The 15,013-nt window shown below is 63.0% G+C and overlaps 3 protein-coding genes across 3 annotated transcripts; 2 read left to right on the top strand and 1 right to left on the bottom strand.

Moving 5' to 3' along the window:
• Positions 1-405: 405 nt before the first annotated feature.
• On the top strand, positions 406-2,780 carry LOC120388309 (galactoside alpha-(1,2)-fucosyltransferase 2-like). The gene is made up of 2 exons (XM_039510083.1): positions 406-759; positions 1,636-2,780. The coding sequence occupies exon 2, from the start codon at positions 1,664-1,666 to the stop codon at positions 2,732-2,734; it is 1,071 nt and encodes a 356-aa protein (XP_039366017.1). The 5' UTR covers positions 406-759; positions 1,636-1,663; the 3' UTR covers positions 2,735-2,780.
• A 4,024-nt stretch (positions 2,781-6,804) lies between these two features.
• Positions 6,805-7,974, top strand: LOC120388311 (galactoside alpha-(1,2)-fucosyltransferase 2-like). The gene has a single exon (XM_039510085.1). It carries the CDS (start codon positions 6,805-6,807, stop codon positions 7,873-7,875), a length of 1,071 nt encoding a protein of 356 aa, XP_039366019.1. The 3' UTR covers positions 7,876-7,974.
• A 2,449-nt stretch (positions 7,975-10,423) lies between these two features.
• On the bottom strand, positions 10,424-13,429 carry LOC120388318 (galactoside alpha-(1,2)-fucosyltransferase 2-like). The gene is made up of 2 exons (XM_039510093.1): positions 13,369-13,429; positions 10,424-11,552 (listed from the first exon to the last, which is right to left on the bottom strand). The coding sequence occupies exon 2, from the start codon at positions 11,515-11,517 to the stop codon at positions 10,474-10,476; it is 1,044 nt and encodes a 347-aa protein (XP_039366027.1). The 5' UTR covers positions 11,518-11,552; positions 13,369-13,429; the 3' UTR covers positions 10,424-10,473.
• Positions 13,430-15,013: the final 1,584 nt, after the last annotated feature.

The raw sequence follows: 15,013 nt of genomic DNA, 5'->3' as shown, positions 1-15,013 counted from the left end.
ACCTACCCCCACAGCTGATCCCAGGATGGGGGGGGATGAATTGGTGCTAGGGGCACAGGGTGCAAAGCTCTGGGGAAGGGAGGGTGGGGCCTGAGGGGGTTCCCAGCCCCCCCTCTGGGGGTGGGGCCTTGCGGGAGGGGGAGGAGCTCAGCTGGGCATTTGTGTCGGGGGTTTTTTGGGGGATGGGGGAGAAAATCCCCTTTTAAAGGGGGAAAAAAACATGGTTGGAATAAAGATATTTCTAAAAGCGATTGTGTCTGTCCCGACAGCCCCTGGGGGCAGGTGGGGGAGCTGGGATTCAGGACGCCTGGGTTCTAGCGGGGAGGGGAGTGGGGGCTAGTGGTTAGAGCAGGGGGGGTACAGGAGCTGCTGTCCCTGCCCTGCAGAGCTCCCAAGCTCCACCAGGGGGCCCCGTGTCACGAGCAGGCTCGGGGCGCAGCAGGGGGCGCTCTCCCCTGGCAGTCGGGGGTCCCAGGGCGGTGCTGGGGGGGCTCATGCTCCCCAGGGGGCTCCAGGTTTCAGCTACGTGACCCTGCCCCATAAGGAGGGACATGGGGGGCAGTGCAGAGGCTGGGAGCCAACCCCTGGCGCCCGGCTCCGTCCGGCCTCTCCCTAGTCCCCACCCCTGGGGGCAGGGACCCACGGGCCCTCCCCAGCCCGAGGCGGGTCCCCTCCCATCCAGCCCGGGCCCAGCCGCCACCCGTCACCTCAGCCTGGACCCGAGGAAGCCGCTGGCCTGGGGCTGGATCCTGCAGCCAGGTGAGGCCCGGCAGGCGGGGCGGGGGCAGCGCCCAGGGGGCGGGGGAGAGACGGGGCAGTGGGGACCCTCCTGCCCCCCTGTGTCTCGGGAATGGGCCCTAAGCTGGGGGCCATTGGGATGGGGGGGTCATAAGGAGGGAATGAAAAAGGGGGGCTGGGGCCGGCTGATGTAACCACTAGACCCCACTTCCCTCCCAGAGCCAGGGAGAGAACCCAGGAGTCCTGGCTCCCAGCCCCTGTGATCGACCCCCACGACCCTTTTCCTGCCCTAGGTGGGCTGGTCGTGGCCTGGTTCTGCGCAGACTCATATACTGGCTGGAAGACACAAGATCGAGACACTAGCCAGGCTTGGAGCCAGGACTCCTGGGTTCCCTCCCCGGCTCTGGGAGAGGAGTGGGGTCTAGTGGTTAGAGCCGGGGGCTTGCAGCCAGGACTCCTGGGTTCCCTCCCCAGCGCTGGGAGGGGAGTGGGCTCTAGTGGTGGGAGCAGTGGGGCTGGGACTCCCCCAACCTTTCTCAAGGTCACTGGGTCCCCAGGGATTGTCCTGGCTCCAAGGAGGAATTTTTAGTGTTTGCTTTTCCTCTGCTTTGATCAGAAAAGAAAGCGGAAATTGCCCCCTCAGCCTTGACCTTCAGCACCTGCACTAAGCCAGGGCGGGGCCAGCAGGGGCTGCGGGTCGGGAGTGAGGGGCACCGGCAGGGCTGGAAGGGGGAGGGTGGGGCTAGCAGGGGGCTGCGGGTCGGGAGTGAGGGGCACCGGCAGGGCTAAGATCGGGGGATGCAGAGGCAGGTGAGTTGGGACCCTGGGAACAGCAGGACTCGGGCCTGGAAGACCCCTCCTGTGCTCATCCCCTGCTCCTCCCCCCTCTCTCCCCAGACCGGAACCTCCTTCCCTTCACCTCACCATGGCATCCCCGGTCTCCTGGGTCCCCTTCTGGCCGCCCCTCCGGCTCTCCATCTTCCTGCTGGCCACCATGACCTTCTCCATCATCGTCTACTGGAGGGGCTGGTTCCCTGCCAGAGGACAGAGGCTCCCCTCCTCCAATGCCATGGGGCAGCCCCCAGCCATGGCTCCCATCCTGCCCCCCACCACACCCCCCGCCACGGAGCGCGGCATGTGGACCGTGAACCCCGCCGGGCGCCTGGGGAACCAGATGGGTCAATACGCCACCCTCTACGCCCTGGCCAAGATGAACGGGCGCCAGGCCTACATCCTCCCGGAGATGCACGAGAAGCTGGCGCCGCTCTTCCGCATCACCCTGCCCGTGCTCTCCAGCGACATGGTCCGGAGCGTCCCGTGGAGGAACTACGAGCTCCACAATTGGATGTCGGAGGAGTACAGGCACATCAAGGGGAAATACATCCGACTGACGGGCTACCCCTACTCCTGGACCTTCTACCACCACCTCCGGCAGGAGCTCCTCCAGGAATTCTCCTTCCACGACCACGTCAAGGAGGAGGCCAACCGGTACCTGGCCGGGCTGCGCAGGCAGCGCCGGAACGTGACCTATGTGGGCGTCCACGTCCGGAGGGGGGACTACGTCCGGGTGATGCCCCAGGACCGGAAGGGGGTGGTGGCGGACAAGGCCTACCTGGAGAAGGCCATGGGCTACTTCCGGGCCAAGTACCAGGAGCCGGTCTTCGTGGTGACCAGCAACGGGATGGAGTGGTGCCGGGAGAACATCGACGCCTCGCGGGGGGACGTGTATTTCTCGGGGGACGGGAAGGAGTCGTCGCCAGGGAGGGATTTCGCTCTCTTGGTCCATTGCAACCACACGATCATGACCATCGGGAGCTTCGGCATCTGGGCCAGTTACCTGGCTGGGGGGGAGACCATCTACTTGGCCAACTACACCCTCCCCGATTCCCCCTACCTCCGGGTCTTCAAGCCTGCGGCCGTCTTCCTGCCTGAGTGGATTGGGATTGACGCCGATCTCTCCCCGCTGCTGAATGGGAGCTATAAAAATAATAAATAACAAATGGAAGAAAGGGGCAATGGATAGTAATATATATAAATCAGAAACTGGGGATTGTAGAAAATTGATAAGGGAAGCAAAGGGATGCATGATGACATCTATGGCAAGCAAAGTTAAAGACCATACCGTGGTTTTTTAAAAATGTATATTAGGAACAAAGAAAAATCCTGAGACTGGCATTGATCCCTTTTAGATGGAAATGGTAGAATCTTCAATACTACAGACCAGGTAGAATTTTTCAATAAATACTTACGTGTCTGGAAAAAAACCCAAAACAGGTGATGATGTCATAGCATATGATGATGTTAACACACTTTCCATTCCACTAGTTGCTCAGGTGGATGTCAAACAGCAGCTACAAAAGTGGGGTGGAACCGGCCCCGGGGGGGTTATTTATAGTCAGTCGGACAGGGGGCCCCAGGCCTGATAAGGGGGGTGGATGCGAACAGGCTACTGGGACGTGGGGCCTTTCCCCTCTAGGGGGCGCTGGCCTGGGTCCGGCCCCAGGGCAGGGACTGGCTGGCTCGGGGGCAGGGAATGGGGTTCGGGGCCTGTCCCCCCTGGGGGGCGCTGGCCTGGCTCCAGGGGACCGGCTGGCTCAGGGTGCCAGGCCCTGATCTCACCCCAGAGGGAGAAGTGGTTGGAAAGTGGGGCGCTGGGCATGGGGATGGGGGGACTCCTACCCCCCGCCTGCCCCCCGGCCGTGGGGCACAGGTCTGCCCTGTCCTGCCCCCAGCTGTGTACAACACCCAGACCCTGGCTCAGGCTTTCGGTGGGGACTGGGCCAGATGCCCTGGGGAGGCACCAGCCCACTGCCTGGCATCCCCATGCACCCCCTAGAGTTGGGAGGCTGCACACAGGGCACCCCAAATCCCATGGCCCCCGTCTCCCCAGCATCCTTAGCCCTCGGCAGGCCAGCCCTGCGGCCGGGGCACAGGGTGGCGTTCAGATGCTGCCCGGCCCAGGACGCCTGGGTTCCCCCCCGGGCTGTACAGGGGGGTGAGTTCGTTAGTTGATCTCGTTAGGGGCTCGGTTTGATCCCCCCGTCCTCACCTCAGAGGCGTCCCTTGTGTTTAGATTGGAGGGGCCAGATTCCCTCCCCCCCCCCCCGGTGTCACTGGGCCGGAGCCCCGTTGGACTCAATGGGGCCAGCCCCCAATGGAGCAAGGGCCGATTAACCCCACGGGGGGGCGGGGCCCTTCCTCTCCCCATCTTCTCCATCTCTGGTGCTAGTTCTGCGGTTTTTCTCCCTCAATCCCCAGCTGCTGGAGTCAGGGGGTGAGGGGAGAATTGTGTTTGATAAAAAAAACTTTCCCCCATGGGGGGGCCCAGGTGGCTCCCCCCAACCCCCCGAAAAAGGAGCCTGGCCTGACTCCATTGAAAGCTCCTGGGGTCGTTTGCGATCGCATCAATTTTCGATCCTGAGGCCCAGCTGGTGGATTTTGATCCTGGGGGCTGATCTGGGGGGTGGGGGCCCAAAGGGATTAATTTCTAGCACTCCCCAGAGCTTTGTGTTCCTTGCTCCCTTACTGGCTTGCGAGGTGGAGGGGGGGGTGACCCCAGGCTGGTTAAAGGGGGGTCTGAACACCCCCCACCCCGATTGCATGACGTAGTCTTTAGGGTTCTCTGTAGTGGGGGGCTGGGAGCTGGGTCCAATGGACAGTGGGGGCAGTAGAAGATGGGGGGGGGAGCCAGGACTCCTGGGTTCTGGCTCCAGCTGTGGGAGGAGAGCAGGGTCTAGTGGTTGAGGGGGGAGGGCTGAGAGCCAGGACTCCTGCAGTCAGACTCCAGTTGTGGGACAGGAGTGGGGTGGGAGGGGAAAGTGGGGGGTGGGAGGCAGGACTCCTGGGTCCAGTCACATCACCTCTGTGCCTCAGTTTCCCCATCTGCAAAATGGGTTTCACACTCACCTACCTCACTAGGGGAGGGAGGCGAAGCCATTTCTGAAGCATCCAGGCAGCCCCCCCCCCGCCAGGGTGCAGCCCCCCACTTCCCTGCCCCACACCCCCGCCGTGGGGCCTACAGAGCCCAGGCTTTGCGGACAGGGTGGGGGGAAACCTCCTGTTCCAGCCCAGCTGACCTGAAACTCCCACGTGGCTTGTGCTGGTGAGAGATTCCCCCACCCAATTCAGCAGCCCCTGCTCCCCACACCCCCTTGGGGCTCAGGGTTGGCCCTGCCAAGGCAGAGGGTTGCCGGACACCTGGGTTCTTCCGGGTGGGAGGGGGGGCTCTGCAGTGGAGGAGGGGTTGGGACTGGAAATATGGGGTGACTCACCCCCCCGACCTACCCCCACAGCTGATCCCAGGATGGGGGGGGATGAATTGGTGCTAGGGGCACAGGGTGCAAAGCTCTGGGGAAGGGAGGGTGGGGCCTGAGGGGGTTCCCAGCCCCCCCTCTGGGGGGGGGGCCTCGCGGGCGGGGGAGGAGCTCCGCTGGGCATTTGTGTCGGGGGTTTTTTGGGGGATGGGGGAGTAAATCCCCTTTTAAAGGGGGAAAAAAACATGGTTGGAATAAAGATATTTCTAAAAGCGATTGTGTCTGTCCCAGGAGCCCCTGGGGGCGGGTGGGGGAGCTGGGAGGCAGGACGCCTGGGTTCTAGCGGGGAGGGGAGTGGGGGCTAGTGGTTAGAGCAGGGGGGGGGTGCAGGAGCTGCTGTCCCTGCCCTGCAGAGCTCCCAAGCTCCACCAGGGGGCCCCGTGTCACGAGCAGGCTCGGGGCGCAGCAGGGGGCGCTCTCCCCTGGCAGTCGGGGGTCCCAGGGCGGTGCTGGGGGGGCTCATGCTCCCCAGGGGGCTCCAGGTTTCAGCTACGTGACCCTGCCCCATAAGGAGGGACATGGGGGGCAGTGCAGAGGCTGGGAGCCAACCCCTGGCGCCCGGCTCCGTCCGGCCTCTCCCTAGTCCCCACCCCTGGGGGCAGGGACCCACGGGCCCTCCCCAGCCCGAGGCGGGTCCCCTCCCATCCAGCCCGGGCCCAGCCACCACCCGTCACCTCAGCCTGGACCCGAGGAAGCCGCTGGCCTGGGGCTGGATCCTGCAGCCAGGTGAGGCCCGGCAGGCGGGGCGGGGGCAGCGCCCAGGGGGCGGGGGAGAGACGGGGCAGTGGGGACCCTCCTGCCCCTGTGTCTCGGGAATGGGCCTAAGCTGGGGCCATTGGGATGGGGGGGTCATAAGGAGGGAATGAAAAAGGGGGGCTGGGGCCGGCTGATGTAACCACTAGACCCCACTTCCCTCCCAGAGCCAGGGAGAGAACCCAGGAGTCCTGGCTCCCAGCCCCTGTGATCGACCCCCACGACCCTTTTCCTGCCCTAGGTGGGCTGGTCGTGGCCTGGTTCTGCGCAGACTCTTATACTGGCTGGAAGACACAAGATCGAGACACTAGCCAGGCTTGGAGCCAGGACTCCTGGGTTCCCTCCCCGGTTCTGGGAGAGGAGTGGGGTCTAGTGGTTAGAGCCGGGGGCTTGCAGCCAGGACTCCTGGGTTCCCTCCCCAGCGCTGGGAGGGGAGTGGGCTCTAGTGGTGGGACCAGTGGGGCTGGGACTCCCCCAACCTTTCTCAAGGTCACTGGGTCCCCAGGGATTGTCCTGGCTCCAAGGAGGAATTTTTAGTGTTTGCTTTTCCTCTGCTTTGATCAGAAAAGAAAGCGGAAATTGCCCCCTCGGCCTTGACCTTCAGCACCTGCACTAAGCCAGGGCGGGGCCAGCAGGGGCTGCGGGTCGGGAGTGAGGGGCACCGGCAGGACTGGAGGGGGAAGGGTGGGGCTAGCAGGGGGCTGCAGGTCGGGAGTGAGGGGCACTGGCAGGGCTGGAGAGGGGAGGGTGGGGCTAGCAGGGGTCTGCAGGTCGGGAGTGAGGGGCACTGGCAGGGCTGGGGGGGGGGAGGGTGGGGCTAGCAGGGGGCTGCGGGTCGGGAGTGAGGGGCACCAGTAGGGCTAAGATCGGGGGATGCAGAGGCAGCTGAGTTGGGACCCTGGGAACAGCAGGACTTGGGCCTGGAAGACCCCTCCTGTGCTCCTCCCCTGCTCCTCCCCCCTCTCTCCCCAGACCGGAACCTCCTTCCCTTCACCTCACCATGGCATCCCTGGTCTCCTGGGTCCCCTTCTGGCCACCCCTCCGGCTCTCCATCTTCCTGCTGGCCATCATGACCTTCTCCTTCATCGTCTACTGGAGGAGCTGGTTCCCTGCCAGTGGACAGAGGCTCCCCTCCTCCAATGCCATGGGGCAGCCCCCAGCCATGTCTCCCATCCTGCCCCCCACCACACCCCCCACCACGGAGCGCGGCATGTGGACCGTGAACTCCATCGGGCGCCTGGGGAACCAGATGGGGGAATACGCCACCCTCTATGCCCTGGCCAAGATGAACGGGCGCCAGGCCTACATCCTCCCGGAGATGCACCAGCAGCTGGCGCCGCTCTTCCGCATCACCCTGCCCGTGCTCTCCAGCGACATGGTCCGGAGCGTCCCGTGGAGGAACTACGAGCTCCACAATTGGATGTCGGAGGAGTACAGGCACATCGAGGGGAAATACGTCCGGCTGACGGGCTATCCATGGTCCTGGACCTTCTACCACCACCTCCGGCAGGAGCTCCTCCAGGAATTCTCCTTCCACGACCACGTCAAGGAGGAGGCCAACCGGTACCTGGCCGGGCTGCGCGGGCAGCGCCGGAACGTGACCTACGTGGGCGTCCACGTCCGGAGGGGGGACTACGTCCGGGTGATGCCCCAGGTCTGGAAGGGGGTGGTGGCGGACAAGGCCTACCTGGAGAAGGCCATGGGCTACTTCCGGGCCAAGTACCAGGAGCCGGTCTTCGTGGTGACCAGCAACGGGATGGAGTGGTGCCGGGAGAACATCAACGCCTCGCGGGGGGACGTGTATTTCTCGGGGGACGGGAAGGAGTCGTCGCCAGGGAGGGATTTCGCTCTCTTGGCCCATTGCAACCACACGATCATGACCATCGGGACCTTCGGCATCTGGGCCGGTTACCTGGCTGGTGGGGAGACCATCTATTTGGCCAACTACTTGCTCCCCGATTCCCCCTTCCAGTGGAGATTCAAGCCTTTGGCATTCTTCCTGCCCAAGTGGATTGGGATTGACGCCGATCTCTCCCCACTGCTGAAGGGGAGCTATAAAAATAATAAATAACAAATGGAAGAAAGGGGAAATGGATAGTAATATATATAATTCAGAAACTAGGGATTGTAGAAAATTGATAAGGGAAGCAAAGGAATGCACGGCGCCATCTGTGGCAAGCAAAGTTAAAGACCATACCATCTTTTTTTTTTTTAAATGTATATTAGGAACAAAAAAGTATCCTGAGAATGGCATTGATCCCTTTTAGATGGAAATGGTAGAATTTTCAATACTACAGACCAGGTAGAATTTTCAATAAATACTTACGTGTCTGGAAAAAAAAAACCCGAAACAGGTGATGATGTCATAGCATATGATGATGTTAACACACTTTCCATTCCACTAGTTGCTCAGGTGGATGTCAAACAGCAGCTACAAAAGTGAGTCATTTTAATATCAGCAGGGCGCAGTAATATGCATGGAAGAGTTTGAAAAGAGCTGGCTGAGGAATTAACGACACTGCTTATGTTGATTTTGCCCTGCGGCAGGTCCAGAAGAAAGCTCACATTGTGGCAAGTTTTAAAACGGGTAAATGGGACGACCCGAGTAATTATGGGCCTGTCAGCCTGACCTCGGTCCCGGGGAAGATAATGGGGTGGCTGATACGGAACTCGATTGATGAAGAATGAAAGGAGGGTGCCATAATTCCTCAGCGTGGGATTATGGAAACTAGACCCCGTCACACTAACGGGCTAGCCTCTGTCGCTGTGGTCGCACGGTCGGTGGAGGAAGGTCACAGGGTTGGTGTCACATCTGCAGATGTCGGGAAGGCGCGGGAGCTGGTGACTGATTAACAGGAACGTCAGGAAATGAGTGTGTTAAACAGAGTCGCAGCCGCCCAACTGGCAGCTCTCAGAATGTACCTGCACATGGAGACGTGCCATCGAGGGGCAGGGGGACGGGGAGACGGGGGGCATTTCTAGACTCTGAGCTTGTTCATGTCAATGACGCGGAAGAAAATATTCAAGCCTCACAGATCAAGTTTGCAGAGGCCACAAAACCTGGAGGAGGGGCTCCCAGCTGGGGTGGATCGGCCGTCGCTCGGCAGCTGGGTCGAGTGGTTAGAGCCGGTTTCCCTTCCCCTGGCCTCCCCCACCCCAGCACGGGGCCCACGCCAGCCACAGAGCCCGGGCGTTACAGACAGGCGGGGGGCTGGGGGCGCTCGCCTTCCCGCCGCTGGCCCAAACCTCCCATGTGGTTTGTCTTGGTGACGGACAGAGAGATCCCCCCCACTCTGCCGCCCCCAGATTCAGCCACCCCTGCTGCCCACAGGGTTGGCCCTGCCAAGGCAGAGGGAGGCCGGACGCCTGGGTTCTTCCAGGGTGGGGGGAGGGCGCTAATGGGTCACGGCTGCTGAACTGTCTATCAATCCCGTGGGGGGTGGGGGTAAATTCCCCCCAGGGTTGGGCTCCACCCCTCCCTTCCTCCTGGCCCAAGAGCAAGTGATTACAGAGAGAGGGAGGAGCTCGGACTCCTGGGTTCTCTTCTTGGCAGACACGGAAGGGCGGTATTCAGTGGGGCGCTCCCTGGCTAGGGCTGGGCTAGGTCCATATGGCGGGGAACTCTGGGTGAGGGATTGGCCGTGGGGGTGGGGCGCTGGCGGAGGGGTGGGGCCTTGTCACTACGATTTTATTGTTGCTTGTAAGAGCTTATCATTTGCTTTGCCGTTCTGCCTTTACAGCCCTGTGCCACGCACACACTGGGGCCGATTTATAGCCCAGGATGCGCCCACTCACAGAGCCCTGCTGAACCTGCCCCACTCAGCCGGGGATAGAACCCAGGAGTCCTGGTGTCAAAGGGTCAGTTTCACTAAGCTGAAAAGAATTAGGAACCGAAGCAGCCTGGAGGAAGAATTTAATCCGACCCATGAGGCTATTGATTGGGGATTGTTTACCAAACACCTGACTAGGTGCCCGGGCAGCCACAATTCCACACTTGAGGAGGAAGGTCACACTGGTCACAGGCTGACCTGGTTTAGAGGGGAAGTGAAAGCGGCAATAACAAATGGAAGGACGGGGGAAATGGACAGCATATAAACCAGAAGCTAGGAATGGTAGAAAATTGATAAGGGAAGCAAAGGGACACATGGCGCATTCTATGGCCCACAGTGGTGAAGACAATAAGGAGGCTGTTTTTAAAAAATTATATTAGCAACAAAAAGAATCCTGGTCCATTTTAGATGGAAATGGTAGAATTATCAGTAATGCAGAAAAGTTCAATAAATATTTTTGTTTTGTGTTTGGGGGAATAAAACACATGATGTCGTATCATACAGTGATGCTAATGGCTCTTTCCATTCTGCTCATATCTGAGGAGGCGGCTGAACAGCAGCTATCAAAGTGAGACATTTTAAATTGTTGCAATAACTTACAGCCAAGAGTTTTAAAAGAGCTGGCCGAGGAGCAAGTTTTAACTGTTCAGCCTCATGATGGACCCATTTGGTGACTCCTAGGGGAAGGTCGGCAGAACCAACCCACAGCGTCTTGATTTCTCCCCCCCCTCCCGCCCCCATGCCTGACCAAGGTCCATGCTGATGCCTCCTAAACTCCCCAGGGCCGCCTACCCCAGCTGGATCCTGCTGGTGGCCTGCAGGCTGGATCCTTTCTGCCCCTATGTCCTACCCAGCAGCGGGGAGAGATCGGCATTGATCCCGATCCACTCGGGCAGGAAGGCGGCCTCAGGCTTGAAGACCCGGAGGAATGGGGAATCGGGGAGGGTGTAGTTGGCCAAGTAGACAGTCTCCCCACCCACCAGGTAGCCGACCCAGATGCCGAAGGTCCCGATGGTCATGATCGTGTGGTTGCAATGGGCCAAGAGAGCAAAGTCCCTCCCCGGCGACGACTCCTTCCCGTCCCCCGAGAAATACACGTCCCCCCGCGAGGCGTTGATGTTCTCCCGGCACCACTCCATCCCGTTGCTGGTCACCACGAAGACCGGCTCCTGGTACTTGGCCCGGAAGTAGCCCATGGCCTTCTCCAGGTAGGCCTTGTCCGCCACCACCCCCTTCCAGACCTGGGGCATCACCCGGACGTAGTCCCCCCTCCGGACGTGGACGCCCACGTAGGTCACATTCCGGCGCTGCCCACGCAGCCCGGCCAGGTACCGGTTGGCCTCCTCCTTGACGTGGTCGTGGAAGGAGAATTCCTGGAGGATCTCCTGCCGGAGGTGGTGGTAGAAGGTCCAGGAGCAGGGGTAGCCCGTCAGCCGGACGTATTTCCCCTCGATGTGCCTGTACTCCTCCGACATCCAGTCGTGGAGCCCATAGTTCCTCCACGGGACGCTCCGGACCACGTCGCTGGAGACCACGGGCAGGGTGATGCGGAAGAGCGGCGCCAGCTGCTGGTGCATCTGTGGGAGGATGTAGGCCTGGCGCCCGTTCATCTTGGCCAGGGCGTAGAGGGTGGCGTATTCCCCCATCTGGTTCCCCAGGCGCCCGATGGAGTTCACGGTCCACATGCCGCGCTCCGTGGCGGGGGTTGTGGTGGGGGGCGTGGTTGGGGACCTGTCCGTGGCAATCGGGTAGGGGAGCCTCTGCCTTGCGGTGGGGAACCAGCTGCGTAGGTGGATGAGGAAGGAGAAGGTCATGATGGCCAGCAGGTAGAGGCTGAGCTGGAGGGGCAGCCGGAAGGGGACCCAGGAGTCCGGGGCAGTCATGGCTCCCAGCGGTGATGAGGGACGGAGGTCCCAGCCTGGGGAGAGGAGGAGCAGGCGGGGCGGGTGGTGAGTGAGTGGAGGGAAGAGAGAAATGGCGGGGATGGTGTGAGGAGACGGGAGAGGGTCTCCCAGGACCAATGACCCCCATTCCCCAGAGCCCAGCCCAGGGGCCAGGGGACCCCAGCTCCAGCCGCATGTCGGGGGAGGGGAGCAGAGTCACTCAGTTTCTGGGGGGCCGAAGCCCCTTGACCCCGGATCAGCCCCTTCAGCCACCAGCCGACACCGGGCCAGGCAAGAGCTGTCAGAGCAACTGTGTTTTCCCCTCCCACTGCCCGTCCCCCTCCCCCTCTCCCACAGTGCCCCTCACTCCCGACCTGCAGCCCCCTGCATCCCCTGCTAGCCCAGCCCTGCCCCCTCAGTCCTGCCGGTGCCCCTCACTCCCGACCCGCAGCCCCTGCCAGCCCAGCCCTGGGCTCCCCCCAGCCCTGCCGGTGCCCCTCACTCCCGACCCGCAGCCCCTGCCAGCCCAGCCCTGGGCTCCCCCCAGCCCTGCCGGTGCCCCTCACTCCCAACCCGCAGCCCCTGCTAGCCCAGCCCTGGGCTCCCCCCAGCCCTGCCGGTGCCCCTCACTCCCGACCCGCAGCCCCTGCTAGCCCAGCCCTGGGCTCCCCCCAGCCCTGCCGGTGCCCCTCACTCCCGACCCGCAGCCCCTGCCAGCCCAGCCCTGCCCCCCCCAGCTCCTGTGGGTTAAGTGCAGGGTTGGGGGAGTGGGCCGGGGTCGATGTGGCACTGGGCTTCTTTGTGCCATCGTCCCCTTTGGACCCCGACAGGCGCGGGGGTGGGGGCGGGACTGTGGGTGGCCAGGCTGGGGTGGGGGCGGGAGGTGGGGGTGGGGGTGGGGGGGGAATTTCCTGTTCAGTCTCAGATGAGAACAGATAAAAAGCACATAAGGAAAATTCCTCCCAGGTGGACGAAACGCTGGCGTCTGTGAGGAGCGTGACACAATCCCGGGTAGGCGCTGAGCCCTCCCCGCACCAACCCCCCCCTCCCCAGAGCTGGGAATCACCTCCCGTCCCCCAGCTCTAACCACTAGCCCCCACTCCCGTCCCAGAGCCAGGGAGAGAACCCAGGCGTCCTGGCTCCCAGCCCCCAGCTCTAAACATTAGCCCCCACTCCCCTCCCAGAGCCAGGGAGAGAACCCAGGAGTCCTGGCTCCCCGCCCCCCCCCCCCCGCTCTAACCACTAGCTTGCACTCCCCTGCCCCAGAGAAGGTGGAAGGTCGGCTCGGTCTATTTTTTGCTGGATTCTTTCTCCCCTCCAACCTCAGCCATGGGATTGTACCACCCGGCCCGGAACGGGGTGGGGGTGTGAGAAGGAACAGAGGGGAGCCAAATTCTCCCCCCTCCTCCCACCCCAGATAGTTCTTCCTTCCTAGTAACCCTTCGCCAGCCACTAGGAGAGACACACAAGCTATCTTGGCTGGGGGGCTGGGAGCCAGGACTCCTGGGTTCTCTCCCTGGCTCTGGGAGGGAAGTGGGATCTAGTGGCTAGAGCAGGTGGGCTGGGAGTCAGGACTCCTGGGTTCTCTCCCTGGCTCTGGGAGGGAAGTGGGATCTAGTGGTTAGAGGGGGGGGGCTGGGAGCCAGGACTCCTGGGTCCTCTATCCCCTCTCAGCAAGGATCCAGTCCCCTCTCCCATTCCCTTGTTCCAACCACCTCAGCCCAGAGATCCCCCTTCGTTGGGTGGGGCAGGACGTCCCCCGCTTCCCCTGGACTCTCTGTTCCTGCCTTCATCCCCCCACCCCCCACCTGGGCTCGCTCCTTCCATCGCTCCCAGCCCGCCCGGCCGCACCTGTCAGCAGGATGGATCCAGCCCGCGGCTGCCAGCAGGTTCCACTGCTCGGAGCACCTGGGCTCGGCTGCACCTGGCGGATGGGAGGGGATCGGAGCCCTGCCTCCGGGGGTGGGGACAGCGCTGAATTTGTGCCTTGGTTGGCGTGTCTGCCATCGGGGCTTTGCACTTCCCGGCTCCGGCACCCACTGGCCTGGCACCTCCCAGCCCCGGCACCAACAGGCCTGGCACCTCCCGGCCCCGGCACCCACAGGCCTGGCACCTCCCGGCCCCGGCACCCACAGGCCTGTCACCTCCCAGCCCCGGCACCCACAGGCCTGGCACCTCCCGGCCCCTCTGGACCTGGCACTTCCCGGCAGCCCAGTGTCCCTGGCACTACCCCGGGGCATTGGGCCCAGCCCTGCCTGCCAGGGGAGAGCGCCCCCCTCCCAAGCCCCCACCTTTCCACCCAGGGCTCCCTTCCCCCGGCCGGCTGAGTCAGCTGGTCGCTAACACCGCGTCCTGATGCCGAGCGTGATAACGACACGGCTAATGGGCCGGGGCCGTGCCAGGCTGCGTTGCTGGCCGGGTGCCAGCCATTGCTGCTCAGGGTGAGGCTGCAGCCTAGTGGAGCGCGGCCGGCCCCCTGGAGCGGGGGGCGGAGATGGGGGCGGGGGTCCCCTGGCAGGCAGGGCAGGCCCCATGGCCCCAGGGCGGCTCTAGGGGCGCTGGGCTGCAGAAAGGGGGCGGGGGGGCAGCAGGGGGGGCTGCGCTGCAGGGAGGGGGAGGGGAGGCAGCAGGGGCGCTGGGCGGCCGGGAGGGGCGGGGTCAGCAGGGGCGCTGGGCTGCAGGGAGGGGCGGGGGCAGCAGGAGGGGCTGTGCTGCAGGGAGGGGCGGAGGCAGCAGAGGTGCTGCGGTGCAGGGAGGGGGGGGGGGGGCAGCAGGGGGCGCTGGGCTGGTGGGAGGGGCGGGGTCAGCAGGGGCGCTGGGCTGCAGGGAGGGGGCGGGGGCAGCAGGAGGGGCTGTGCTGCAGGGAGGGGCGGGGTCAGCAGAGGCGCTGCGCTGCAGGGAGGGGGAGGGGAGGCAGCAGGGGCGCTGGGCTGCAGGGAGGGGCGGGGTCAGCAGAGGCGCTGCGCTGCAGGGAGGGGCCGGGGAGGCAGCAGGGGCGCTGGGCTGCAGGGAGGCGGCAGGGTCAGCAGGGGGCGCTGCGCTGCAGGGAGGGGCGGGGTCAGGGGACGCTGGGCTGCAGAGAGGAGGCGGGGGGGCAGCCGGGGGGGCTGCGCTGCAGGGAGGGGCGGGGGTCATAGAATCATAGAATCATAGAATTCAAGATCAGAAGGGACCATTATGATCATCTAGTCTGACCTCCTGCAAGATGCAGGCCACATAAGCCGCTCCACCCACTCCTTAGCAAGCGACCCCTGCCCCATGCTTCGGAGGAAGGCGAAAAACCTCCAGGGCCACTGCCAATCTTCCCGGGAGGAAAATTCCTTCCCAACCCCAAATATGGCGGTCAGCTGAACCCCGAGCATGCGGGCAAGACTCTCCAGCCAGACCCTCTGGAAAAAGGCTAACAATATCCTATCATTGATCCATTGTACTAATTACCAGTGTGGCACTTAATTGACCTATTGACTAAGCCCGTTATCCTATCATACCATCTCCT

This window comes from Mauremys reevesii, linkage group 22 (assembly GCF_016161935.1).
Source record: "Mauremys reevesii isolate NIE-2019 linkage group 22, ASM1616193v1, whole genome shotgun sequence".
NCBI lineage: Eukaryota > Metazoa > Chordata > Testudines > Geoemydidae > Mauremys > Mauremys reevesii.
Note: the sequence above shows the minus strand (reverse complement) of the source record. Positions and strands in the feature narration are given on the sequence as shown.

Coding starts and splice junctions, on each gene's coding strand:
- LOC120388318 (XM_039510093.1), bottom strand. CDS start 11,517: ATGACTGCCCCGGACTCCTGGGTCCCCTTCCGGCTGCCCCTCCAGCTC.
- LOC120388309 (XM_039510083.1), top strand. CDS start 1,664: ATGGCATCCCCGGTCTCCTGGGTCCCCTTCTGGCCGCCCCTCCGGCTC.
- LOC120388311 (XM_039510085.1), top strand. CDS start 6,805: ATGGCATCCCTGGTCTCCTGGGTCCCCTTCTGGCCACCCCTCCGGCTC.